The sequence below is a fragment of the Mytilus edulis genome, chromosome 10 (genome assembly GCF_963676685.1).
Source record: "Mytilus edulis chromosome 10, xbMytEdul2.2, whole genome shotgun sequence".
In the NCBI taxonomy this organism is placed as follows: Eukaryota; Metazoa; Mollusca; class Bivalvia; order Mytilida; family Mytilidae; genus Mytilus; species Mytilus edulis.
In genome coordinates, this window is record NC_092353.1 from 11,094,969 (window position 1) to 11,122,707 (window position 27,739).

The 27,739-nt window shown below is 31.5% G+C and overlaps 1 protein-coding gene across 1 annotated transcript; it reads left to right on the plus strand.

Moving 5' to 3' along the window:
* Nucleotides 1-670: 670 nt before the first annotated feature.
* Nucleotides 671-8,823, plus strand: LOC139492340 (ras-related and estrogen-regulated growth inhibitor-like). Its single transcript, XM_071280550.1, has 5 exons — nucleotides 671-1,020; nucleotides 5,493-5,549; nucleotides 6,125-6,198; nucleotides 7,740-7,947; nucleotides 8,423-8,823. Exons 1-5 carry the CDS (start codon nucleotides 885-887, stop codon nucleotides 8,596-8,598), a joined length of 651 nt encoding a protein of 216 aa, XP_071136651.1. The 5' UTR covers nucleotides 671-884; the 3' UTR covers nucleotides 8,599-8,823.
* Nucleotides 8,824-27,739: the final 18,916 nt, after the last annotated feature.

The window sequence follows — 27,739 nt, forward strand, 5'->3', positions numbered from 1 at the left end:
AAGAATGAATATAACTGTTTAACCTTGTTTAAGTAATCATCATTCAAAAATGTTAAAGAGGTACACCAAAAAAAATAAAATAGTTTTCCCCATTTTCACGCAAAATTTTTGTAACTCGCAAATCGACGTTCGTAACACGCAACTCGCAACTAGATGTTCGTAGCTCGCAACACGAATAACTCGCAACTGCATACTCGACAACAAGTGAATCTCAAACATAAAAACTACAAATCTTTGACATATTCCTCATTTCCATTCTCAATTTCATTTACATATCGTTGCCTTAGTTTTGCATGGATTGAGTTTTCTAATGACAGACAAACTCGAACTGCATATATACTTTAGCATGTTTAGAGAGAAAAAAGTTTAACGTTCATCAAAATTACGGAGAAGCATATCTGCAGAAATACATATGTATAAAATTATATCTTTTGGAAACACGGCAAAAACCACACTTTATGTGATAAAACTTCTCTTTGAATATTATTTACAAGTATGTGTTCTGTGCTGTGTTACTGCAATCAAATCTTCAATAAATTATTATCGGCAGCAGCATGAATGTAACCAATTACCATTATCATACAGAGAACCGGTATATCATAGCAATTGGAATATACATAAACAATTGATAACGATCCGGCAGAGAAAGAGAAAGTAAGAAATTACTTAATTATTATTTTTATTCATTAAACTGTATAGATGGAAATAATTAATTGGATCTGAAAACAACATAAATAATACACTGATCGACATGATCTATATATAAATAAGATAATTGTCTAAGAAGTGTATTCAATATGTTCAATGAATGTACATTAAGGAATTACTACGTACAAGTTCTGTTTTGTGTCAGGTGATGATGTAAACACCGGATTTAACGCGTAATGACTTCGGGAGGGGGACTTAGTGACCCCTCAACAGGAGGAAGTTCTACTCTTAGACCTTACATAAAAAGGAAGAAGTCATCGTTTGGAGACACCAAAATCGCAGTCCTAGGACAACATGGAGTGGGGAAGAGTGGTGAGTGGATACAAATATATTTCTTATAAATAGAATTACTAGCAACTCCAATTTGAAAAAAAGGAAAAGAAAAAGTTAGAATTTATCAACTTAAGCAGAGAAAAGTTCATTTAATAATTCGAAATGTCCAACTGGACGACCTCTAAGTGAAGGACAAAAGGACAACCAAACTAAAGTCTCTCACTAGCTTTTTGTTTTATCTATAAAAAAATAACAAAATCAAGTGGTAGTTGCCTTACTGATTCTTTCCAATGACTAAGATTTTTTATTTCGTTTTGATTCTAAATTCATAACTCAGAATATAATAAATGATATTAGAAATTGCAATGAAATTTTCAATTTCATTTAACTGGAAATCAGAACGTTTGAATATGAGTTTAAGTTGATGGATATAGTCTATGTGTTGTTTAGTTTTGTAGTTCATTAAAGAAAAAATGTAAAATCAAGTTGATTTTGCATAATTCTTTAAGATGACACACTTAATCTATTTATTTTTAATTTGATATAAAATACTCGAAGTATAGTTATCATTATATTCCCGTCAGAGTTTATAAATGGTAAACTAGAAATTAGGGAGTTAGTCAACACGAAATTCTTATTAACATAAATCAAATTTATAAATGAAGGTTTATGTGGTGTCTAGTTTGAAGTTTTCCGTTTAAGAATTCAACACTTTATTGAATACAAATGAACATTGAAGTTATGCAGCAAACTTGAAATAAGAAAATATAAAAACATTTTCCCCTATTTTGTTACGTTTCAAGCAATATGTTTTGAATACATGTTTTTATAAAACAAATGGTATCCACCAATATTCCATTTAAAAAAACCTACCGACTTTGATTTCAAGTTAGAATTTTTAGTAAATAGTTAATGTCTTAATGAAAGTAATACTATATTCTGTGATCGTATAAACCTTATCATAATGCTTATGGAAAGAATATAGTTTGATGTACGTAAACTGTTTAAAATTTTCCGTAGCCACTTTTTTCCCCGATTCTCCTTTAAATTTAATGTGTGTTGCACATACGTCCTTTCAAAGTTACTGCCAGAGAGCATGCAATAAAGCTATTTCATTCCAATAAGCCACCATACATAAGTTAGAGATTTACGTGAAACAAAAATTATCAAATTAACATTCTATTTTGTCCACAAATATACACATATTAATTAGCTGTTAACATCTTTGTCATCTGTTGTCTCATTGACAGTCCACGTCCACTTGTATCTGATGAGTTGATATAAAAAAGAAGATGTGGTATGATAGCCAATGAGACAACACTCCACAAGAAACCAAAATGACACAGAAATTAACAACAATAGTTCACTGTACGGCCTTCAACAATGAGCAAAGCCCATACAGCATAGTCAGGTATAAAAGGCCTCCAAAAGACAATGTAAAACAATTCAAACGAGAAAACTAACGGCCTTATTCATATAAAAAAATGAACGAAAAACGAATATGAAACACAAAAACAAACGACATCTTCTTTTTTATATATACCCCATCTTCTTTTTTTTTAATATCATATAAACACTTTTAGAAAAATGAACCGTTTCCTCTGTCAGATCGTAGCTTGGTTCCTCAAAATGCAAGTGAGAGTTTTGACATTTTCTGACAATACTCTGTCCGTATGTCGACTGTTTCGCCAAGACTGCATCTCTACAAAAATATCTTTTTACCTTCTTACTCTGATACGTGTGATCTTTTTGTCGATTTATTTGTGTTAATTAGTATTGAATTACATGACATGTTAGCGGTAATGTTGCGTTGAATGACAGACAGACTCTTGAGATCAATATCCGTTAGTGAAGCACGCATCTAAATAGATAAGGCATCTGTAAAATATAACTTATTCTCCTCTCCTTCGCTGCTCTTCTATGTTTATTTTGACATCTGTAGACTTTTATTCGCCAAGGAAAGACAATGTACAACGTACGTAATACAAAACCATTATGTTTTTTATTTGTCCAATTCATTCATCACAGGTGTTGTAGAAAAAATAGGAACGTTAGATCTAAAGCTAGAAATCATCAGAATGGTATTACTTACAATAAGTTTCTATGTATTATACGATGTATTATACGATGTATTATACGATGCATTACTTGTACAACCATCACGGTTCTATACCCTAGGGTAAATTGTTTTACCAGTTTTAGTTGCACCTACTTACAAACATTGAGCGATAGGTTTGTTTTGTTTTTTTATTAAGTTTTTTAAACTATTTTCGAAGAATAACCTGATTTTCAATGAGATTTTTTGTCATAAATAGTATGATCTGTAGATATTCTATACAGTCAAATAAAAGTTTAGAATAATGTGTATGCTGATAACATATAGGTAAATTGATAAACCCGTTTCACTAGTGATGACTATTAAAACCATTCTTATCTTTAATAAGAACTGATTGCTTCTTTTTTCATAATTTTATTGGGTTGTAAAAGCGTTAACCGAAACACATTTTGTATTTCTGTGCTTCTTATTAAGGACATGTAATCGATCTTCAGATAAGAGAACTGTAAGTGTAAAACTTGTTAATGGTAAAGCAAATAACAAGATTATTGCCGTTTCAAACTTTTAAATCATACTTTTTAAAGACAAGTCGGACTTACGTTATCGACCCAGAAACACAACACAAAAAGGCATCAAGATGTCATACAGTCTTCAAATTAACATTTGTTGCTTGGTTCAGTGGAAGTGAAAGAATAAAGTGCATTTATTCATAACACAGCATCCATACTTGTACACGATAAAACAGCAAAATGAACTACGCTTATATTGATGATCTTCATCTGAAAGTCCTATACTAGTATATCCTTTAACATGAAACCGAAGCTTACACTCATTTGTTTTGTTATTCCATTGTCATAATAGTGAATATTATGAAATAAATTTCTGCTAGTTATAATAACAAGTGGAATGTATAGTTGAATGGTAAATTGACGATTCTTGTATATGATTTCAATGATTATAATAGTTGTTTTAAAAGTTTGCAACGGGTGTCACTAGATGTGCAGGATCCAAATGACGTTTTATTTGTACCTATGAGTTCCCCTAGGAAACAGACTGAGCATTTGTTGGCAAGTCTGGTGTTTTCCTTTTTTATGAACACGTATTAGTCTTCTTGTGCTGTATTGACCTTTCTGCTGTTTTGTTTTGTCTCATAGTGTTGTTTCGACCATACCTTTGTGTTGTTTTAATTAACTATTGTGTTGTTCTGTCTCATCGTGTTGTTTTTTTACCATACTGTTGTGTTGTGTTTTGTTTTTTATAGTGTTGTTTTACCATACTGTTGTTTTGATCATATGTTGTTTTGTTTCCACGTTTTTGTTTATATTGTTTGGTTGTCTATCTTTCTTCGACTGCATTGGTTTTGATTGCCCCATTGATGTCTTTCTCCTTTTTTGAAATTAAAAAGTAGGAAAGTTTGGGAGGATTTAACGCCTACAGACATTTTAAATCCCGCCAATTCGTTTTGTCCATGTTCCAAGCCATGAACCATAAATTCAGTTGCTGTAGTTTGTTGCAGTCTGTCATATTTGTTTTTCTTTTACTGTTTATTTTTCAACATAAATCAAGGGATTTGTTTTCCATTTAGAATAGCTTCACATTTGTGGTCACATTGTCCTTTGATCCAGGGAAAGCTACCTCATATGTATTCAACCACATCTTCTTATTTTTATATTAGTCTCATGATTTGAAAAAAAAGTTAAAATGAGTTCAAATGTTGATACATGTGAATTTTTTTGTTCGGTTATATTTTTACAAAAAATAATAAAGAAAGTATTTTTCTGAAAGTTAAGAAGCAATTTGAGAGAATGACAAAAAATAAAGCAGCCGTAAGCAGCTGTTAAAAATCCAATGTTTTATTGGATAAATGTGTAATAGTTCGGACACTATAACCTGCAGTTGTTTAAACAGAAATAAAAATTTGCATAAACCTTCTTACACAGAGTAGAAAATGTTCCGTTCTAATTATATAGCTGGCAGCTATATGAAAATGGCATACAAGACAGTCTGAGGTTATGAACCAGACATATAGATTTGTTTAAACAGGTGCTCTATGTTATGATGAAATTAGTAAAAATTATGCACACAGTGTTAAGAAACGTTCCGATGTCCATAATGTATATTCTATTATCTTGTCTACAAACGTGAATTATTATTTCGGTTAAAGTTTTATGCATTGGAACTAAACGAATTGGCAGCAATGAATGTGCGTAACTAAGTAAATCATTGAAATAAACATACCTTCGACAGGAGGAATCCACTTCATTGAAACATTTTCATCTTTAATGATCGTTATAAATCTTGCCAATTAAAAACCCTTCAAAGCACCTGTCCGATAATGTCGAGTAATTTCATTGTCTTTGAAGTACAAAGGAAAAGCGCTGATGTAATGGTAGTTTATGTTTTGTTTAAATGTAAATGTTTGAATGATTGTTACATGGTTTCGTTTCTATTTCAGCACTGTCTGTTAGATTTTTGACAAAGCGGTTTATCGGGGAGTATGATCAAACAATAGGTAAGACGATACGATTTATCGGGGAGTATGGTCAAACAATAGGTAAGACGATACGATTTATCGGGGAGCATGGTCAAACAATACGTAAGACGATACGATTTATCGGGGAGTATGATCAAACAGTAAGTAAGACGATACGATTTATCGGGGAGTATGATCAAACAATAGACAAGACGATTCGATATATCGAGGAGTATGATCAAACAATAGGTAAGACGATACGATTTATCGGGGAGTATGGTCAAACATTAGGTAAGACGATACGATTTATCGGGGAAACTGGTCAAACAATAGGTAAGACGATACGATTTATCAGGGAGTTCGGTCAAACATTAGGTAAGAGGATACGATTTATCAGGGACTAAGTTCAAACAATTTCGACAGAATTTAAAATATGTCTCTGTATACGTAGAACACTTTAATCTTTTTTTCACAATGAATATTCATTTGAACACGATTTGTTTTACACAAACCTAAGCTTCTTTCTAAATAATTTCCATTGGACAACACGCAAGCATCTCTCTATCAATCAATCTTTTTAATGTTGATATTCTTCTTGTGATAATACATTGTAGAATCAAAATACAAGTACAGTGCTGTAATAGACGGAGAAACAGTGACGATAGAAGTCTTAGATACCATAAGTGATGTAAGAAGAAACTTGTTGATACACTAGAACGTGTGTATGTCCTCGTTTTCATTATACATTGTTATAAGGAGATGTGATATGATTGTTAGTGAGACGACTATCAGGCAAGGATGTTAACAACTATCAGTCACTGAACGGCTTTTAGTTATGAGAAAAGCCAATACCGTACAGTAAGCTATGAAAGACAGTGAAATGAAAAAAAATAATTAGAAAACGAACAACCTGATTTAAGCTGAAAACAAAATAAAACGTAAACCTAGTTTTCTGCCACGGAACATGCACATACAGAATGTGACGAGGTAAAATGTTTGTGTGAGCTCAACCCTATCTCTACCCCTTTCCAAGGACAGTTTTGCAACAGCAAAATATACAAAAAAATTGTAAAAATCAGTTGAAAAGCTAGTTATCCTATTGAAAAAATTATATAATTTTCGTCCCACGTGTAAATAACATAACGTAGTCTACACGTCCTCGTAAAAAACATCAGAGATAAGCAAGAACGTATAATCCAAGAACGTTCATATAATACAACAGCAATCTCCTTTTTTTCAAATTTTTTTCTTAATTTTTATAAATTAAGATAGTTATATGCAATACAATTAGAACTGTGATGCTGCATTTCGTCAGCGACCATAAAACTGACATTTGGACCTTACATTTAAAATATTTCACAACAGTATACAATTAAACCAAATAAAAAAAAAAACATGAATAAAATTGAGAATGGAAATGGGGAATGTGCCAAAGAGACAACAACCCGACCATAGAAGAAAAACAACAGCAGAAGGTCACCAACAGGTCTTCGATGTAGCGGGAAATTCCCCCACCCGGAGGCGTCCTTCAACTGGCCACTAAACAAATATATACTAGTTCAGTGATAATGAACGCCATACTAATTTCCAAATTGTACACAAGAAACTAAAATTAAAATAATACAAGACTAACAAAGACCAGAGGCTCCTGACTTGGGACAGGCGCAAAAATTCGGCGGGGTTAAACATGTTTGTGAGATCTCAACCCTCCCCCTATACCTCTAGCCAATGTAGAAAAGTAAACGCATAAAAATACGCACATTAAAATGAATGCATATTTTATTTAATGGCATTTAAATAAGAATTAAACAGTAATGAATAATGTTTATCGTTATGACAAGAAAGAAGAAATGAAAGCGAACTCCACTTTTTAACTGTTTAATTAATGACAACTATTTTGCGCAAATTAAACCTAACGATGTTTTACTTTTTTTTGCATTTTTGTTTTCTCGATTTCTTCTTTATGCTTTTCATCTATGGGAATTTAGAAAATATAGCCAGATGTTGTTTTTGTCTTTCAATTGTTTTATGATTTTTAAAATTGAAAAAAAATGCATCGTTACATTTAGCCGTGATAAACAACAAAACTGAATATTTAAAGTCTGTCTTTATAAAAACGGTAGGTCGTTAATTTAAAATAAAAATACAGAAAATGTTAGAATACCAAATTTTGGTAATTATATGTATGTGTAATAAACTGTATTTCCAGAGGACTTGTGTATATTTCAGAAGGATGATTGTGGTGGACGGGATGATGTTTTAAAATGGGCGGATGGATATATGCTGGTCTACACTGTTGTTAGCCGGAAGTCATTTGATTCGTTATATGAATTAAAAAGGAAGATAGACGACATAAAGAAAGGATCTACAGTTCCAATAATTGTCGTAGGGAATAAATGTGATTTAGCCCATATGCGTCAAGTTACACGAGAAGAAGGTTAATATCTTTTATTTTTACATTGATAATATGTTTTTGCACATTTATGGTTGCATTTATATATTTCCACACGCTTCATTTGAACTTTGGTGGATAGTTGTATCATTAGCAATAATACCTCATCTCCATATTTTTATATAGTAGGGGATTTGAAATTAAACATGCATACACGGATAAATACATAATTGATATGAAAAGTAAAACTAGAAAAATAAAAAATAAAGTTTAATTTAAATCATTTTTTTTTTAAATTTTGTTCAGTGTCATATATTGCTTATGACTATCCAAAATGTAAGTGAATACATGGGACATAGCATAATTTATATGGAAAGGAACACTGGCAACCAAAGGAAAAACAAACAAACATAAAAGTGACAGCTTTTATTAATTCAAATCACGGCTTAAAATTAAATTAAATATATAATAACTCTTAAGAAGTCTAATAATATATTTTGATAAACAATGTGTTTTACAGGACAACAAATGGCGGAAGAATTTGGATGTTCTCTTGTTGAAACATCGGCGTCAGAAGATTTAAAGGATGTTACTGATGCATTTTTCCAGTTATGCAGGGAGGTTATAGACTTTAAAAGAAAATCCAGATCTTTTTTCGACCGAGTGATAGGTGCATTTGGATTAGAAAAATCTTGATGAAAACGGAGATGTTAGTTTTATGGAAGGGTACATTTGTACGTAATAGGTCTTTGTTTATATATATTGGTATATTGTGTTTGAAATAAAAACGAGTATCACAACTATATTTGTGTGCATAAATAAAATCATTTGTTTAACCTCGAAGAAACCATATGTGTAACACGTAATATTTTGAACAAAACATATTCGTTGCATTCAAATGGCAGCATGTGTTCCAAACTATCAATTGCTTTGACTTTATTTTCATCACATTTTATAGCTGTAAATTGGACAGCTAAAGTCTGTTGATGAATAAAAGAATGAAACAAATCATAAAAAATAATAATAGAAGGTGTAACACATTTACAAGGCAAAAGAAACAAAGACCGTCCCCCCTCAACAAAAAAACAACCGAAAAACAACAAAACAAAACAAAACAAAACACAACGAAAACGTATATGACATAAACGACCAAACCCCCAAAAAACAACAAAACTTTATTTTTTTCTAATTTACAAGCTGCACATTCATTTTCGTTAGTGTGAAAATGTACTTTCTGTAAAACTCTGCTACCAATTCAACATTGTTCGGTACGTTCTTAACTCACATGACATTCGTTATCAATTGTGATTAAAGTTCGAATGCACATGTCACGTGTCATTGATACAGTGGATGAACTCTATGACCTCTCGGTCACCAATACTCCCATTTTAGATAATGTAACTGTTATACGATAGATTTTTTCTTTCTTTCTTTCTTTCTTTTTTTCTTTCCTTATTTATATCAAAATTATACCTACTGGGTAGAACAAATGATATATCAATTATGCCTGTTATTTTGAGTTATGTCCCTTCAACTATGTACAAACTAAAATGACAGAAGTAATCAGAAATCAATTATGTATACATTAAAGAACAAAAGTAGTTCATTGATTTTTCGAACTTAAAATTCGTGTTAAATAGATACACATCAGGGTAACATTGGTAAGGAACAAAAACTGAGAGAATCGTTTGAACCCCACAAAAAGAACGAGATCAGGTGCTTCCACAGGGTACGCGTCTACTGCTATGCACACGCAGTCAAACTGATACAACTGGTAATATAAAACTATCAGTCTTTCAAAATCAGGCGAATATTAATTAAATCAGGGGTGCTCAGGTGTGTGAGTAGAGTAAGTATACCACGCTCTACATTTGGCACTCGTTGTTTTCCTTGTGGTACGTACAGAGTCGGCGAGAAGTTATCCGGTGATGTTACAATAATAGAAAAGCAGGGATGTGGCTCTATACGATGATCAGACTTGGGGTCAATTACATTGGAATGTAATTAATTAAATTACACGTTACATTGCAAAAATGATCAATTACACTAATTACACATTACACAGTTTTTGAAATGTAATTAATTAAATTACAATTACTTAACTAATGTAATTAATTAAATTACACATTACATTTATCATAATATTTTTTAACAATATTATACATGTATATATAATGCATGTGTAAAATATTCATGTAAGCATAGTTTAAGCGTTGCATATGATAATCATTAGTAATTTTAATGTTTTGTCATTTAGTCTGCATCTCTCTGATCTGAACACTTTGACATCAATTCTAAATAGCCTTTCGTCAGGAGCTAATGTGGCAGATATTGCTTGATCAGAAAATCGAAGTTCCATGATCAGAAGATGTGTTGATAGGAGAGGGAATGTGTTCCTATTAACTTGTCAATACATTAGGGGTATTTTGACATCTCAGAAATGAAGTCATTTAAATTAAACATAATATAAATACAGAAATTATAAATTAATTAAAATTCTTTTTAATTTACTTTATAAATATTAGAAAGTGTTTCTCATAATATTGAAAATAATTTTTAGTACAAACAATGTATTTAATGTCTAAATATGATTTTACAATTTATATTATTAAACACAAATCCTTATCATTACCACCATAACAGTATATGTAATTGAAATGTAATTCGAAAGTAATTGAGAATTACATGCTTTTTTCAATGTTATTAATTAAATTACCATTACATGTAATTAAAAAAATGCTCAATTACACATTACACTCAATTACATGGAAAATTGTAATGCATTACACTTAATTACCATTACATTTTCAATTACCCCATCCCTGACGATGATAATAACTTTATAAAAGAGACGAATTTAGTTTCACAATTGTAAACCTTTTCATGTCCATGTAGCAACATCCCAGCTGCACCTGCATCTTGAGTTTAGATCTCCGATTTGGGACAATGTTCCAGAGGATGCATTTCCCATCATCATTTTTTTGATAGAGAAATGCTGCATACGATGAAGCTCTTGAACTAAAAGTTCAAAGTGGTGAAAATGAAAAAAAAATTACATACGCCATCTCGAGTTGGTCGAACGTTATGGAAGATCTATTTCGCAGATGACGACTTATATGTTTCAATTGTAATCACAATAACGTCCTCTTTTCCCCTATTGTGACCTACCGAATAGTAAAATGAAAAAAAAAAAAAAAAAAAAAAAACTCTTGAGGAAAATTCAAAACGGAAAGACCCTAATCAAATGGTTAAATCAAAACCTCAAACACATCAAAGGAATGGATAACAAATGTCATCGTCCTGACTTGGTACAGAAACTTCATCATGAAGAAAATGGTGCATTAAGAAAGCCTTGTTATATAGTTCGCTTACACTTGTATGACAATCGCACACGATTCCATTATATTGATAACAATGTGTGAACAGAACAAACAGACATAACAGGTTAAAATTTAAAAAAACCAGTGGTACAGCAGTCAACATTATATATAAAAACAAACACACATGAAAATTAAAAAGGCATATAGACAAATCACATTAACAAAAACGAAAGACAAGAGTACCAAAATATGTCACAGCACCATAACACAATGTCGGGATCTATAAGAATCGCAAATGGATATTTCCAAAATTACGAAAATTAGCCCCGGTATTCAGTGGTTGTCGTTTGTTTATGTGTTACATATTTTTTTCGATCATTATCTTTTATATCAATAAGACTGTTAGTTTTCTCATTTGAATTGTTTTTGAATTGGTGGATCCATACGATGTGTGTTTAACCAAACTAACTAAGGACATTTTAACCACATGGTAGATTGTGGTTTGTCATTATGTCGTCTAATCTTTTAATTACCAAACGTGACTTATTCCCGATTGTGACTGTTTTGCTGAGTGTGAATTCGCATTACTATAAGACGTGTTACGGTACTTGTCTATCCCAAATTCATGTATTTAGTTTAAATGTTTAATGTTATATTTGTCGGATTTTGTCAAATGTGTTGACGTCTTTTCTATTATATTTATGTGTTATGGAAACAAAAATTAATCACCGCCGTCATTTATTAGATTTAATTTTGGTCAACATAATCTGTACGATAATTTACGTTTGAAGTTGGATTCATAACAAACTGCACATATACATATTATAGTTAATTGCTATTAATAAGTATTGCAATATGCATTGTGTTTAAATGCAATATCAGTATTTAGTTCTATTTTAATCTTTAATCAATCCTAATTCTATCTTACTTTTGAGATATAGTTTTTCATATGTTCAAATGTGACGTAATTTTTAATGCCTTTTCACCATCGTATGTGACGTAATTTTTAATGCCTTTTCACCATGGCATGTGACGTCATTTTCATAATTTACTGCCTTGAGGCCTGGACTGAATCGGGTGTGTCTATTCTGTGTTGGTCATTCATTATGTATTCGTGTTTGTTTTATGTAATGAGTTAATACTTCAGTTTCATTATGTATATCTGTTATATTCATTTGATAAAATTTACTGTTGAAAACATTTACACTTTTGATTCCGATAACAAGCAATAGCAACGGTATTATAAACACTATAGTATTTTCCATTAATGAGACAGAAGATTTCTCTGTATAATCCCTAATACTTTTTTTGTGATAATCTGACTACTGAAAGACCTAAACTCAATATATCACATTTTATAATTTGGATAACACAAAGTCATGTGAATAGAATAAAACACACAAACTTCATTTTACGATTAAACATCATGAATGGTTCAATTGATGAATCTTTGCAATTTAGTACTTATATGAAATATTTACTAATTTGATCATGTTGATACGTATATATCATAAACAGAACAAAAAGCAAACGAGCCTGAAATATTGAGAAATAGTCAAGTGAGTAATGAGAAAATTAAACAAAAGCGAATGTGTATTACAATATGTTTTTCATACATTGTATATTCAATATATATATTGCGTTATTAACACTGGTATTAAAGAGATAATAGTAATGGCAATTACGATTATCCCAATATGGCGACGGTAGATATAGGTAAAATCTTTACACTCGTTTTTCTTAAATGTAGCATGTTTTTGTCAATAGTTACTCAGCTGCAAGGTTTATCTATACCATTACATCATATTTGAATCGTAACGGTGCACTGGAATTGTCAAAGAGCTGTGAAAATGGCCGTTGAAAAATTCGGGATGATAATCGTAACTCTATGGTATTTTTCTTCTTTGATAATCGTAATTTTCTTTATATGATAATAGTAACTGAAACATAATAAATGTGTCTTTCAGCATTTCAATTGTATTTTGTGTGTTAAAAATGTAAATGCCCAGTTAAACGATGACATTAACGCATATAAAAAAAAATGAAGAAACTTACAGGTTAATATCTAGGATAAATTTACCTATATATCTCTAATTGATGAGAAAAAGGATGGATAAGCTATATCCCATATTCCAAAAGTGCAATCCTTTCAATGCATTGCTCAAAATGAAAGTCACGTATACCACATTTTCATATGTCAAAAAAGATATATGCCTGTTTCATTGATTTCAGGAAGGCATTTGATACTTTTAATAGAGATGCCCTCTTTTACAAATTGTCTTATTACAACATAGATGGTCCTTTTTTTTAGTATAATGAAAGATATGTATAAAGAGGTTTTGTACTTGGTAAAGATCTCGGAAGGTATCACTGATTTTTTTAATTCCTCAGTTGGGGTAAAACAAGGGTGTATTTTAAGCCCTACATTATTTTCTTTATATATTAATGATTTACCATCTATTTTTGACTCAACATGTGAACCACCCAAGTTAAATGATAATGATATATCATATCTGTTATACGCTGATGATTTAGTTCTTATCAATAAATTCAGCCGTCCATATTTTTCCTTTGGATTCACTTTTTTCTATTTTATACTGATATATGATTTTAAAAATTAAATTCAAATGTTTTGATCAAATTCCCATGTATTTTAGGACGTTTCTTTAAACAGTGTGGATGGTAAAGGATCTAGAATAGTTACCAGTTTATTGTTACTATTGTTTATTGTCACTTTTGTTTTTTGTTACTTTTGTTTATTGTTACTTTTGTTTATTGTTACTTTTATTTTTTGTTTTTATTAGCCTTACCTATAGTCTTACGAAGCATTTGACAGACGAAAAAAAAACACAAATATGTATATTGATAAATTACATCAAAGGGCCAAACATGTAGATTATCACAGTCGGAACTGGTTTAATTACAAAGATTTTTATAGATTTTAAAACAAATATTTTGTGCTTCAGAAAAATGCATGAAAATTAGGAAAGGCTAATTTCATTTAATAGAAAAGTACCAATTATATGGCAAGTATTCAAATACAAAAATGTTCCTTGTTTAGTACCTTCAATATTTTTCTCTACAATATCTTCCATGCATATGTATGCAGCATACTTTTCATATACCGAGTATTTATGAATTTTTAATAAGTTTGTTTCTAATTTTGCGGAATATGCGTTATTTTATTCTCATCTTTGCAGTCATTCTTTGAATAAGTATTTCTTGTAAGAAAATTTAAAGCTACATCAATTTTATTTTTTGATTTTCGGGCTTTTGGCCAAACTATAAAAGAACACAAATCCATGTTTGTCAATGAACTCCACGTTACTTAATTTCATAATACACAAAGAATCCCATTTAGGGCCAAACATTCTCTAGTCTTATATAGCATTAAATGTTTTAAGGATGTCATATTATCATAATTCAAAATTGAATTTGTGTTGTTTATAGTTTATATCTGAGATACTGAAATTTCAGTGACAGTCATGAAGTAGCTAATATGAATAAGAAGATGTGGTATGTTTGCCAATGAGACAACTTTCCACAAGAGACCAACATGACTCAGAAATTAACAAATATAGGTCACCGTACGGTCTTCAACAATGAACAAAGCCCATACCGCATAGTCAGCTATAAAAGAAATGACACTGTAAAACACTTTTCAAAGTTATCCCTTGTTCATCATAACTTTTAAGTTGTGATATCATCCATGAAAAATGATCGAAGTGACATGAAAACTGTAGCCACTAATTTCTCGTCAAACGGTTTTTGACGAATACTAAATGTCTTTCCTACTTCGTTATGGCATAATAGGGTATGTTCTAGAATTAAATCAGCAGTGGCTTCCCGGGGGCAGAAATAGCACATATAACCACCTACAATAAAATAATTTAAACAATATTAACTATATTTAGTATTTACTTCAGGATAAATTATTTGTTGTTTACTGTCTTAATCAGAAATCTGATGTAAGGTGACACATGCGTGTCGCCTGACAATTATTATCATGTATCATAATTTCCATCGCTCATTCACATATTTTGTGGCATACCTAGTTCAATAAATTTCTGTATATTAACAAAGTTCGTGTTTTCCCATTTCCAAATTTCTTGAAGCTTGTTCACCCTTCCAATTTTATAATATACTAGTATGTAGCTGTTTTCATAAGAACAATTAATTATATATGCATAAAAAGAAATGTCATAAGATGTTGGGACGTTTCGTAAATAATTCATCGCCATAATTTCATAATATGCTATCAGATATACGTTTTTAGTGTCAATATCAATAAAACAATTTACAGTTACGATTATCTTTTTTATTTTTAAATACCATAATTACGATTATCTTTTTTCCGAGTTACGATTATCATCCCGAATTTTTCAACGGCTATTTTCAAAGCGCTTAGACAATTCCAGTGCACCGTTACGATTCAAATATGATGAAATGGTATAGATAAACCTTGCAGCTGAGTAACTATTGACAAAAACATGCTACATTTAAAAAAAATGAGTGTAAAGATTTTACCTATATCTACCGTCGCCATATTGGGATAATCGTAATTGCAGTTACGATTATCTCTTTAATACCAGTGATTAATATATACCTTATTAGGAAAGTATCAACGATTAATACGTAAAATGGTTTCAATTCAATACCATCTGTCCTTTTGCAATGAGATGTTCACATTTATTGATAAATATATACAATCCAAGTTCATTCAACAGGCGAACATCGAATTTGACGACAGATAACTGTTTATAAATCGTCATAGATTTTATTGTCAAGCAGATATGAAAATAATATTTAATTTATTTTCTCCAACCCGCACGATGTCATAAACGTCAGTGTAATTAATTTTGTATGCTAATGTTAAATTTCTAATTGTTTACCCAGAACTATATTTTTCATTGAAGTACTCATACAGTTTAATATTAATGTTCAATAATATCACGTATGTGTGCAACAAAAAAACATAATTCACCGGATATAAAAGACCAAAAACAACTTGTTAAAAAAGTAAAATAACAAAAATACCGAACCCCACGGAAAATTCAAAACGGAGAATTCTTTATCAAATGGCAAACATCAGGGGCTCAATCACGTCAAACAATTTGAAAACAACAGTCATACTCTAACTTTGTACAAGTACTTCTTGATGTAGAAAATGGCGGATTTTACCTGGTTTATAGCTAGCAAAACCTTTTAATTGTATGACAGTCGCATAGATTTTCACCATATTGACAGCAATATATGAGCAAAACAAACGGAAAGCTGAATACTAAAATTTATGATAAAAGGGATGATTTTTCATTTCCTATCGTTAATTATCCGTTTTTAGATGGTGACGTTCCCTTGTCACCATCTTACGGTGTTTATATATCTCAACTTGTACGATTCGCTCGTGTATGTAACAATGTTTTAGATTTTAACGAGAGAAATTTATGTATTACTGAAAAATTATTACACCAGGGTTTTCGATATCACAAACTAGTCAAAACATTTACTAAATTTTATCATCGGTACAAAGACATCATTCGTAAATATAGCTCAACATGCAGACTTCTAATACGTTCAGGTATTTCACATCCAATTTTGTATGGTAATATTCTTTATAAAGCACAAAGGTGTCAGTATTCACCTCAGAAACTTACAAAACCTTTGAATAGACTTATTAAGAAGGGATATAATTACGATACTGTTGTCAAGTCATTAAATATTGCATATTTTGGCGTTAATATTGAGTCACTGATAAGGTCTTTGCATCGGAACTAAACACATTATTTTTTTTTTAAAAACAGTTGTTGGCATGACACGGGTTATGTTCTTCTCAGATATGTTATAATGGTATGATACTAAACCCCTAACGGGAAGGATTGTGCCTGATGTTCATATGATGAAATCATAATCTTTCAGTCAGTTTAATTGAAGTCTGGAGCTGGCATGTCAGTTAACTGCTAGTAGTCTGTTGTTATTTATGTATTATTGTCATTTTGTTTATTTTCTTTGGTTACATCTTCTGACATCAGACTCGGATTTTTCTTGAACTGAATTTTAATGTACGTATTGTTATGCGTTTACTTTACTACATTGGTTAGAGGTATAGGGGGAGGGTTGAGATCTCACAAACATGTTTAACCCCGCCGCATTTTTTCGCCTGTCCCAAGTCAGGAGCCTCTGGCCTTTGTTAGTCTTGTATTATTTTAATTTTAGCTTCTTATGTACAATTTGGAAATTAGTATGGCGTTCATTATCACTGGACTAGTATATATTTGTTTAGTGGCCAGCTGAAGGACGCCTCCGGGTGCGGGAATTTCTCGCTACATTGAAGACCTGTTGGTGACCCTCTGCTGTTGTTTTTTATTTGGTCGGGTTGTTTTCTCTTTGACACATTCCCCATTTCCATTCTAAATTTTAGGATATAATAGGAAAGTGTCCACTATAGGGATACAGCAGACAACATTGTGTTAAAATCTTTAATCGCTATTTAACTATTTATACCTAAACATAACAAGAGAAACAAGTCGAAGTCTACAATTTAATATAAAATAGCCTGTGTTAATATTGCTATTCATTGAGTAAATCCATTTAATTTCAATTGATATTTTAAAGTGTGTCTTTCTATCTTGTGATGTAACACTATTGTTTCAGATAAGGGTGAATGTTGGTACCCATTAAAACGTTTAAACCAGCTCCATTTGTTTGCAACTGTCCTAAGTCAGGAACCTGATGTTCAGTAGTTGTTGTTTATTGATGTGATTCATAAGTGTTTCTCTTTTTCGTTTTTTATATAGATTTGATCATTGATTTTCAAGTTTGAATGGTTTTACGCTAGTCATTTTTTGGGGCTCTTTATAGCTTGATGTTCGATGTGATCCATGGTTCCGTGTTAAAGACCGTACTTTGACATATAATGGTTTACTTTTACAAGTTGGGACTTGAATGGAGAGTTGTCTTCTTATATCTATTGAATTATAAGGCTGGTTTGCTATCTTAGGTTGAGGGGAGAGTTGGGTGCCCACTAACATGTTTAACCCCAGCAAATTGAAAATGTGCCTGTCCCAAATAAGGAGCCTGTAATTGAGTGGTTGCTGTAGTTTTCTATACTATGTTTTTTTGTATTATTGTTTATGTCTGTTTGTCTTTTTTTTTATCCATGGTATTGTCAGTTTATTTTCGTTTATGAGTTTCAATGTCCCTCTGGTATCTTTCGCCCCTCTTTTACTAGTTTCTTCAACAGTTGATCTCGACATTGTTCAAGAAAATCACAACCGATACCAGACAATCTTAACCTGACATAATCATAATATATTCATCCTCATAAAATTAAATTCGTATGAAATAGAAAAGAAAACTATATTGATACACAAGAGCACTTATATACTGATATATAAGTTTCGTATTGATGAACTCAATCCTTTTTGTCAAATAATTCACTGAGCTGGCCGCACTTATCTGCGGGAGAAAAGTTATTACGATGTCATATTAATCTTTATTGTCCGAGTAACGAAAGAGACAAGCACTTTTCAGTAATCTATGGCATGACATTCTCCATTTCAACACAATATTTAAAAAGTGTCAATAAATTGACGAAACGGCCTTCCCTATCTATATATTTGATACTTTGTACCAGAAAATTTCAACAGGAAGTGGCAGTTCACTTTTTTTCACGCTAAACTATTTGGTTGAGATTTGATAGTTTACTAGGCGTGTTTATCCTACTGTTTGTTACACATCATGTTTTTTTTTTTTTTTTTTTCATTTTTCATATTCTGTACCAAGTCAGTAATATGGCAGTTGTTATCCATTCGTCCATGCTTTTGGTATTGCCGTTTGATTAGGAACTTTCCGTTTTGTATTTACCTCGGAGTTCAGTATTTTTGTGATTTTACTTTTTGTTACAGGAAAAACACACTATTTTGTACCCAGTTATCATTGAAAAGACGTATCTGTATACTTTCAATTATGAAAAGTTATCTACTTTGTTTCCCATGGCGACGGAGATCAATCATGGGATAATCACAGGCCATATGTTGGAAAAGACATGTAAATAAGTATTTCCTTCTGTCATTTTTTCCCCCTTCTTATCATTAATTTTCAGACTTTTGCCGTGACAATACAGTTATTAAATAAGATAACAGTCAGAAAATTGATAGCTAGAAACCCCAGATAAACGGTAGTATTTAATTTTCCCAGCATTAGGTTAGCCTTTTGTGTACCCAAGACAGGGCGTAGGAAGTCAACTTAAGAGCGCTGTGATTGGATGTAAGGGTACAATATATTTTTTGTTTATCTATGAATAACTGCAGTGTGTATATTTACAATATAAATTTTGAAACCTATTGAAATATTTTCTAGAGAATTATTCGAAAAGACTTGCAAAATTTCATAAATTTGGTGCAAAATGACGGTGGGCATGAATAACATAAACAAGCTCCATTGGAAGTTGGTCATGATACTATTTGGCTTTAATTTTTAAAACACAATAATAAAGTACTAACACAACATATAACTGTTTTATCCAGGTTTTTATCTTAAAAAGTGGTAAATTTAGAAAATGTTAATATTGTCGCCTATGGCAGAATAAATAGTACCGTTTTCCCTATACCGAAGATAGCAAGGGAAATCAAAGTCACTCAGACTTCAATTCTTTTATACTATTTTGAAGCTTTTGATTAGTACATTTGATTATTATCACAAAGAATAGAAATTTTTCACTGAGAACAATACTGTGTTGAGAAAAGTGCTGAGTCATCATAATAGGTCAAATTGATTGGTAATGATATAAAACTTTATTCTAGGATGTCAATACTAACTATATTGTGTAAAATGCACCATATTATAGTTCTTTTGTATTTGATTTCACCTTTCGCAATGATTTTTTCAATTGGAAACACCAGAACTCAAGTCGCGACAAATATTTTTTACTGAAATGTTTGCCTTTTTGCTGCGTAATTCCCTAAATGTATCATTTGGGTATTTCTGTAAACATTATCTATTAAAATGGGAAATTGTCTGGTTTAGTTTGTACTGTTTATAGGATTAGGCATTATTTGGTCACATTGGAAGCATTTTCAGTGTTAGAATTGTTCATCTAAGAAAAAGAGAGGCCCACTTGAGGCTAAATTTACATAGAATTTATACTCTCCTGTGTAAAGAATTGTTCACATTCTTGATAATTCATGCAGCAAATATTTCAAAAGTGCTTCATTTTGTAGTTTCTTTCTTTTATTATATCAGACATAAATAATTTTTCATTTCCTACTGTTTGAAAGGACTTTTGTTGGAAATTAATACTCCCAAGGGACATAATTCAGCTTTTTCATTGAATAATACAGGCAACAAAGGCAACTTTACAGCTGAGTATTTTGCATATTTAATGTTTAAAGTGTCTAATATCTTTGTTTTCATCATCTCAAGACAGAATAATAGATTTTATAACAAGCTCTGAAATTTTTAACCACAATATGGCATATACTAAAGCATGGAATGGAGATTAGTATGAAAAATCTTGAATTTGTGCATTTGTTGTAAATTTTTGATGAAATGAATACAAATTGAATGGAACTGTCCATTTTATCTGTTCAAATGAAACTATTTATCATTCTTTTTAAATAAGATAAGATATGGTGGAATACAGGTTGTTTATTAAGGCTTTTCTGAAAGAAGTAGAGAATGAGGTAAACCAGCATGTAGGGGTGGGGACATAAAATGATCTATGTTTCTTTAAGTACTGGGGACATACAAGTATTTATTATAGCCAAGGTTTTCACAGTAACCCAGTATTGCATTAATAATGTCATAAGAATTCTTTATATCTTTATGTCACAGTATAGGGAAAACGGTAGTATTTAATTTTCCCAGCATTAGGTTGGCCTTTTGTGTACCCAAGACAGGGCGTAGGAAGTCAACTTAAGAGCGCTGTGATTGGATGTAAGGGTACAATATATTTTTTGTTTATCTATGAATAACTGCAGTGTGTATATTTACAATGTAAATTTTGAAACCTATTGAAATATTTTCTAGAGAATTATTCGAAAAGACTTGCAAAATTTCATAAATTTGGTGCAAAATGACGGTGGGCATGAATAACATAAACAAGCTCCATTGGAAGTTGGTCATGATACTATTTGGCTTTAATTTTTAAAACACAATAATAAAGTACTAACACAACATATAACTGTTTTAACCAGGTTTTTATCTTAAAAAGTGGTAAATTTAGAAAATGTTAATATTGTCGCCTATGGCAGAATAAATAGTACCGTTTTCCCCCCAGCTGCCATCTGATTGCAACGTTTATGTTTTGTTCAAGATAGTCTTTGTTGCATATATGGTTTAGTCGAAGTAAAACATATGACTTTATTGATTCACATTCACATATAAGTAGTGAGGAGTTAAATATATGTCTTTTCCAACATATGGCCTGTGATTATCCCATGATTGATCTCCGTCGCTATGGGAAACAAAGTAGATAACTTTTCATAATTGAAAGTATACAGTTACGCCTTTTCAATGATAACTGGGTACAAAATAGTGTGTTTTTCCTGTAACAAAAAGTAAAATCACAAAAATACTGAACTCCGAGGTAAGAATGGACAAATGGATAACTAAAGGCAACAGTAGTATACCGCTGTTCAAACTCATAAATCCATGGACAAAAAACAAAATCGGGGTAACAAACTAAAACTGAGGGAAACGCATAAATATAAGAGGAGAACAACGACACAACACTACAATGTAACTAACACACACAGAAACGGACCAAGCATCAGACAAAATCCCACGAGAATAACAAATACAACATCAAAACCAAATACATGAATTTGGGATAGACAAGTACCGTGAAACGTCTTATCGCAATGTAAATTTACACTAAAAAATAAGAGAAAACAAACGACACAACGTTAAATTGTAACACACACATACAACTGCCATATTACTGACTTGGTACAGAATATGAAAAATGAAAAAAAAATAAATAAAACCATGATATAGTGTTTACTGTGTAACAAACAGTAGGATAAACACGCATAGTAAACTATCAAATCTCAAACAAATAGTTTATCGTGAAAAAAGTTTACTGCCACTTCCTGTTGAAATTTTCTGGTACAAAATATCAAATATATAGATAGGGAAGACCGTTTCGTCAATTTATTGACACTCTTTAAATATTGTGTTGAAATGGAGAATGTCATGCCATAGATAACTGAAAAGTGCTTGTCTCGTTCGTTACTCGGACAATAAAGATTAATATGACATCGTAATAACTTTTCTCCCGCAGATAAGTGCGGCCAGCTCAGTGAATTATTTGACAAAAAGGATTGAGTTCATCAATACGAAACTTATATATCAGTATATAAGTGTTCTTGTATATCAATATAGTTTTCTTTTCTATTTCTTACGAATTTAATTTTATGAGGATGAATATATTATGAATTATGTCAGGTTAAGATTGTCTGGTATCGGTTGTGATATTCTTGAACAATGTCGAGATCAACTGTTGAAGAAACTAGTAAAAGAGGGGCGAAAGATACCAGAGGGACATTCAAACTCATAAACGAAAATAAACTGACAACACCATGGATAAAAAAAAGAAAAACAGACACAAACAATAATACAAACAAACACAATATAGAAAACTACAGCAACCACTCAATTACAGGCTCCTTAATTGGGACAGGCATATCTTCAATTTGCTGAGGTTAAACATGTTAGTGGGCACCCAACTCTCCCCTCAACATAAGATAGCACCCAGACCTCTAATTTAGATAATATAACTGTTATACGATAGATTTGATTTCAGATGCATATTTTAAACATTCTCCTGCTGTACATCACGTAATATTTAACAGGACATTTATTTTTACACCAACAATGATATTTTTTCCTCCAATCATAGACCAGATAGTCTACAATTGGAAAGCTGTCAACATAATTTACAATCTTTGATGTCAATTGGTATCAAATCGAAATCATACATTCTGAGTAAAAAAAATCAGACATGCCTGTGATTTAACGATTTGTCCCTTCAACTATGTATACACTTAAATGACTGTAGTGATCCGAAATCAAATACGTATATATTTAGTAGATGATCATTTTTTTTAATTTAATAATCGATTAAAAAGATGCATATCAGGTAGGGAACTTAAACTAAGGGAATCGTATGAACTCAAAAAGGATCAAGATCGGGTTCTTCACCTAGGGTAAGTGTCTCTTGCATCATAAACTCAGTAAAATCGTAAAAACTGGGAAAAGAAAACAATCAATAATTCAAAATCGGGCGACTATTCATAAAAAAAATACCAGAGGTTGCTCTCATTTCCTGTTAAAAGAAAACATTCTCCTGCTGTACATCACGTAATATTTAACAGGACATTTATTTTTACACCAACAATGATATTTTTTTCCTCCAATCATAGACCAGATAGTCTACAATTGGAAAGCTGTCAACATAATTTACAATCTTTGATGTCAATTGGTATCAAATCGAAATCATACATTCTGAGTAAAAAAAATCAGACATGCCTGTGATTTAACGCTTTGTCCCTTCAACTATGTATACACTTAAATGACTGTAGTGATCCGAAATCAAATACGTATATATTTAGTAGATGATCATTTTTTTTAATTTAATAATCGATTAAAAAGATGCATATCAGGTAGGGAACTTAAACTAAGGGAATCGTATGAACTCAAAAAGGATCAAGATCGGGTTCTTCACCTAGGGTAAGTGTCTCTTGCATCATAAACTCAGTAAAATCGTAAAAACTGGGAAAAGAAAACAATCAATAATTCAAAATCGGGCGACTATTCATAAAAAAAATACCAGAGGTTGCTCTCATTTCCTGTTAAAAGAAGACATTCTCCTGCTGTACATCACGTAATATTTAACAGGACATTTATTTTTACACCAACAATGATATTTTTTTCCTCCAGTCATAGACCAGATAGTCTACAATTGGAAAGCTGTCAACATAATTTACAATCTTTGATGTCAATTGGTATCAAATCAAAATCATACATTCTGAGTAAAACAAGAGGCTCTCAAGAGCCTGAATCGTTCACCTGGTAAACAATGCCTTATTGAACATATTGAACCATGCCAGGCAAACATGTACAGCTAACAATTCTTCAATATTACAAATATATATGACTTACTGTTTATAAATAAAGAAAATGAGACCAAAACACAAACACTTAAAACTTAGCAATGGACTGTGAAAATGAGGTCAAGTCCAAATAAAACCTGCTAAAAACTATTGTTACATTATTAAATTGTTATTCTTTCGAATTTCTTCATTCATGATTTGGATTTATTCCACTGCTGAGAAGGGGCAAGGGGCTCCAATAACAGCAAAACAGTTAAATGATTTCATTAATAACAGTTAGGCATGGACCATTTAACTTGTAGGGGGACATGGTTTTTTTACTGGTCAGAATATTTTCTATTTTTTGGAAGTAGCACAACAAATTATTTTTTTTGCAAATCGCAAATTGAAAATTTCAGGACAGGTAGACCTTGACCTAATAAATATTTTAACTTCAGTCTTATTTGCTCTAAATGCTGGAGTTTTTTAGATATAAGCCAAAAACTGCATTTTACCTTGTGTTCTATTTTTAGCCATGACGGCCATGTTTTTAGACAAAATAGAAAAAAAAACACAAACTTTATTTTATACACCCTACTGATCATTCAGTTGAAGTTTGGTTGAATTTGGTTGAGTAGTTTTAGAGGAGAAGATTTTTTAAAGTTAGCAAATATGATGAACAAATTGTGAAAAAATTGTCATTAAAGGACAATAATCCCTTAAGGGGTCAATTGACAATTTTGGTCATATTTAACTTATTTGTAGATCTTACTTTGCTGATCATTTTTGCTGTTTACAGTTTATCTTTATCTATAATAATATTCAAGATAATGACCAAAAACTGCAAAATTTCCTTAAAATTACCAATTAAGTGGCAGCAACCCTACAATGGTTTGTTTGATTCGTCTGAAAATTTCAGGGCTGATAGATCTTGACCTAATGAACATTTTTACCCCATGTCAGATTTGCTCTAAATGCTTTAGTTTTTGAGATATAAGCCAAAAACTGCATTTGACCCCTATGTTCTATTTAAAGTAAGGGCGGCCATGTTTTTAGACGGATCAAAAATCGAAGCACACACTTTGTGCAGGATAATCTAAGGAACTATCATGCTAAGTTTCATCCAAATCCATTCAGTAGTTTCAGAGGAGAAGATTTTTTAAAGTTAGCAAATATGATGAACAAATTGTGAAAAAATGTCATTAAAGGACATTTACCCCTTAAGGGGTCAATTGACTATTTTGGTCATATTAACCTATTTGTAGATCTTACTTTGCTGATCATTTTTGCTGTTTACAGTTTATCTTTATCTATAATGATATTCAAGATAATGACCAAAAACTGCAAAATTTCCTTAAAATTACCAATTAAGTGGCAGCAACCCAACAATGGTTTGTTTGATTCGTCTGAAAATTTCAGGGCTGATAGATCTTGACCTAATGAACATTTTTACCCCATGTCAGATTTGCTCTAAATGCTTTAGTTTTTGAGATATAAGCCAAAAACTGCATTTGACCCCTATGTTCTATTTAAAGTAAGGGCGGCCATGTTTTTAGACGGATCAAAAATCGAAGCACACACTTTGTGCAGGATAATCTAAGGAACTATTATGCTAAGTTTCATTCAAATCCATTCAGTAGTTTCAGAGGAGAAGATTTTTTAAAGTTAGCAAATATGATGAACAAATTGTGAAAAAATGTCATTAAAGGACATTTACCCCTTAAGGGGTCAATTGACAATTTTGGTCATATTAACCTATTTGTAGATCTTACTTTGCTGATCATTTTTGCTGTTTACAGTTTATCTTTATCTATAATGATATTCAAGATAATGACCAAAAACTGCAAAATTTCCTTAAAATTACCAATTAAGTGGCAGCAACCCAACAATGGTTTGTTTGATTCGTCTGAACATTTCAGGGCTGATAGATCTTGACCTAATGAACATTTTTACCCCATGTCAGATTTGCTCTAAATGCTTTCGTTTTTGAGATATAAGCCAAAAACTGCATTTGACCCCTATGTTCTATTTAAAGTAAGGGCGGCCATGTTTTTTGACGGATCAAAAATCGAAGCACACACTTTGTGCAGGATAATCTAAGGAACTATCATGCTAAGTTTCATCTAAATCCATTCAGTAGTGTCAGAGGAGAAGATTTTTTAAAGTTAGCAAATATGATGAACAAATTGTGAAAAATTGTCATTAAAGGACATTTACCCCTTAAGGGGTCAATTGACAATTTTGGTCATATTAAAATTGAGAAAGGAAATGGTGAATATGTCAAAGCGACAACCACCCGACCATAGAGCAAACAACAGCCGAAGGCAACCAATGGGTCTTCAATGTAGCGAGAATTCCCGCACCCGTAGGTGTCCTTCAGCTGGCCCCTAAAATATGCATAATAGTACAGTGATAATGGACGTCATACTAAACTCCGAATTATACACAAGAAACTAAAATTTAAAATCATACAAGACTAACAAAGGCCAGAGGCTCCTGACTTGGGACAGGCGCAAAATTGCGGCGGGGTTAAACATGTTTATGAGATCTCAACCCTCCCCCTATACCTCTAGCCAATGTAGAAAAGTAAAAGAATAACAATACGCACATTAAAATTCAGTTCAAGAGAAGTCCGAGTCTGATGTCAAAAGATGTAACAAAAGAAAATAAATAAAATGACAATAATACATAAATAACAACAGACTACTAGCAGTTAACTGACATGCCAGCTCCAGACCTCAATTAAACTGATTGAAAGATTATGTCTTCATCATATGAATATCAGGTACAATCCCTCCCGTTAGGGGTTTAGTATCATACTATCATAAAATATATGAGAAGAACATAACCCGTGTCATGCCAACAACTGTTTTTTTTAGAAATAAATGTGTTTAGTTCCGATGCAAAGACCCTATCAGTGAATCAATGTTAAAGCCAAAATATGCAATCTTTAATGACCTGACAACAGTATCGTAACTATATCCCCTTTTGATAAGTCTATTTAAAGGTTTTGTTAGTTTCTGAGGAGAATACTGACATTTTTGTGCTTTATAAAGAATATTTCCATAAAATTTTGGATGTGAAATACCTGAACGTATAAGATGTCTGCATGTTGAGTTATATTTACGAATTATTTCCTTATACCGGTGATAAAATTTAGTAAATGTTTTGACCAGTTTGTGATATCGAAAACCCTGGTGTAATAATTTTTCAGTAATACATAAATTTCTCTCGCTAAAATCTGATACATTGTTACATACACGAGCGAATCGTACAAGTTGAGATATATAAACACCATAAGATGGTGACAAGGGAACGTCACCATCTAAAAATGGATAATTAACAATAGGAAATGAAAACCTATTTGTAGATCTTACTTTGCTGATCATTTTTGCTGTTTACAGTTTATCTTCATCTATAATAATA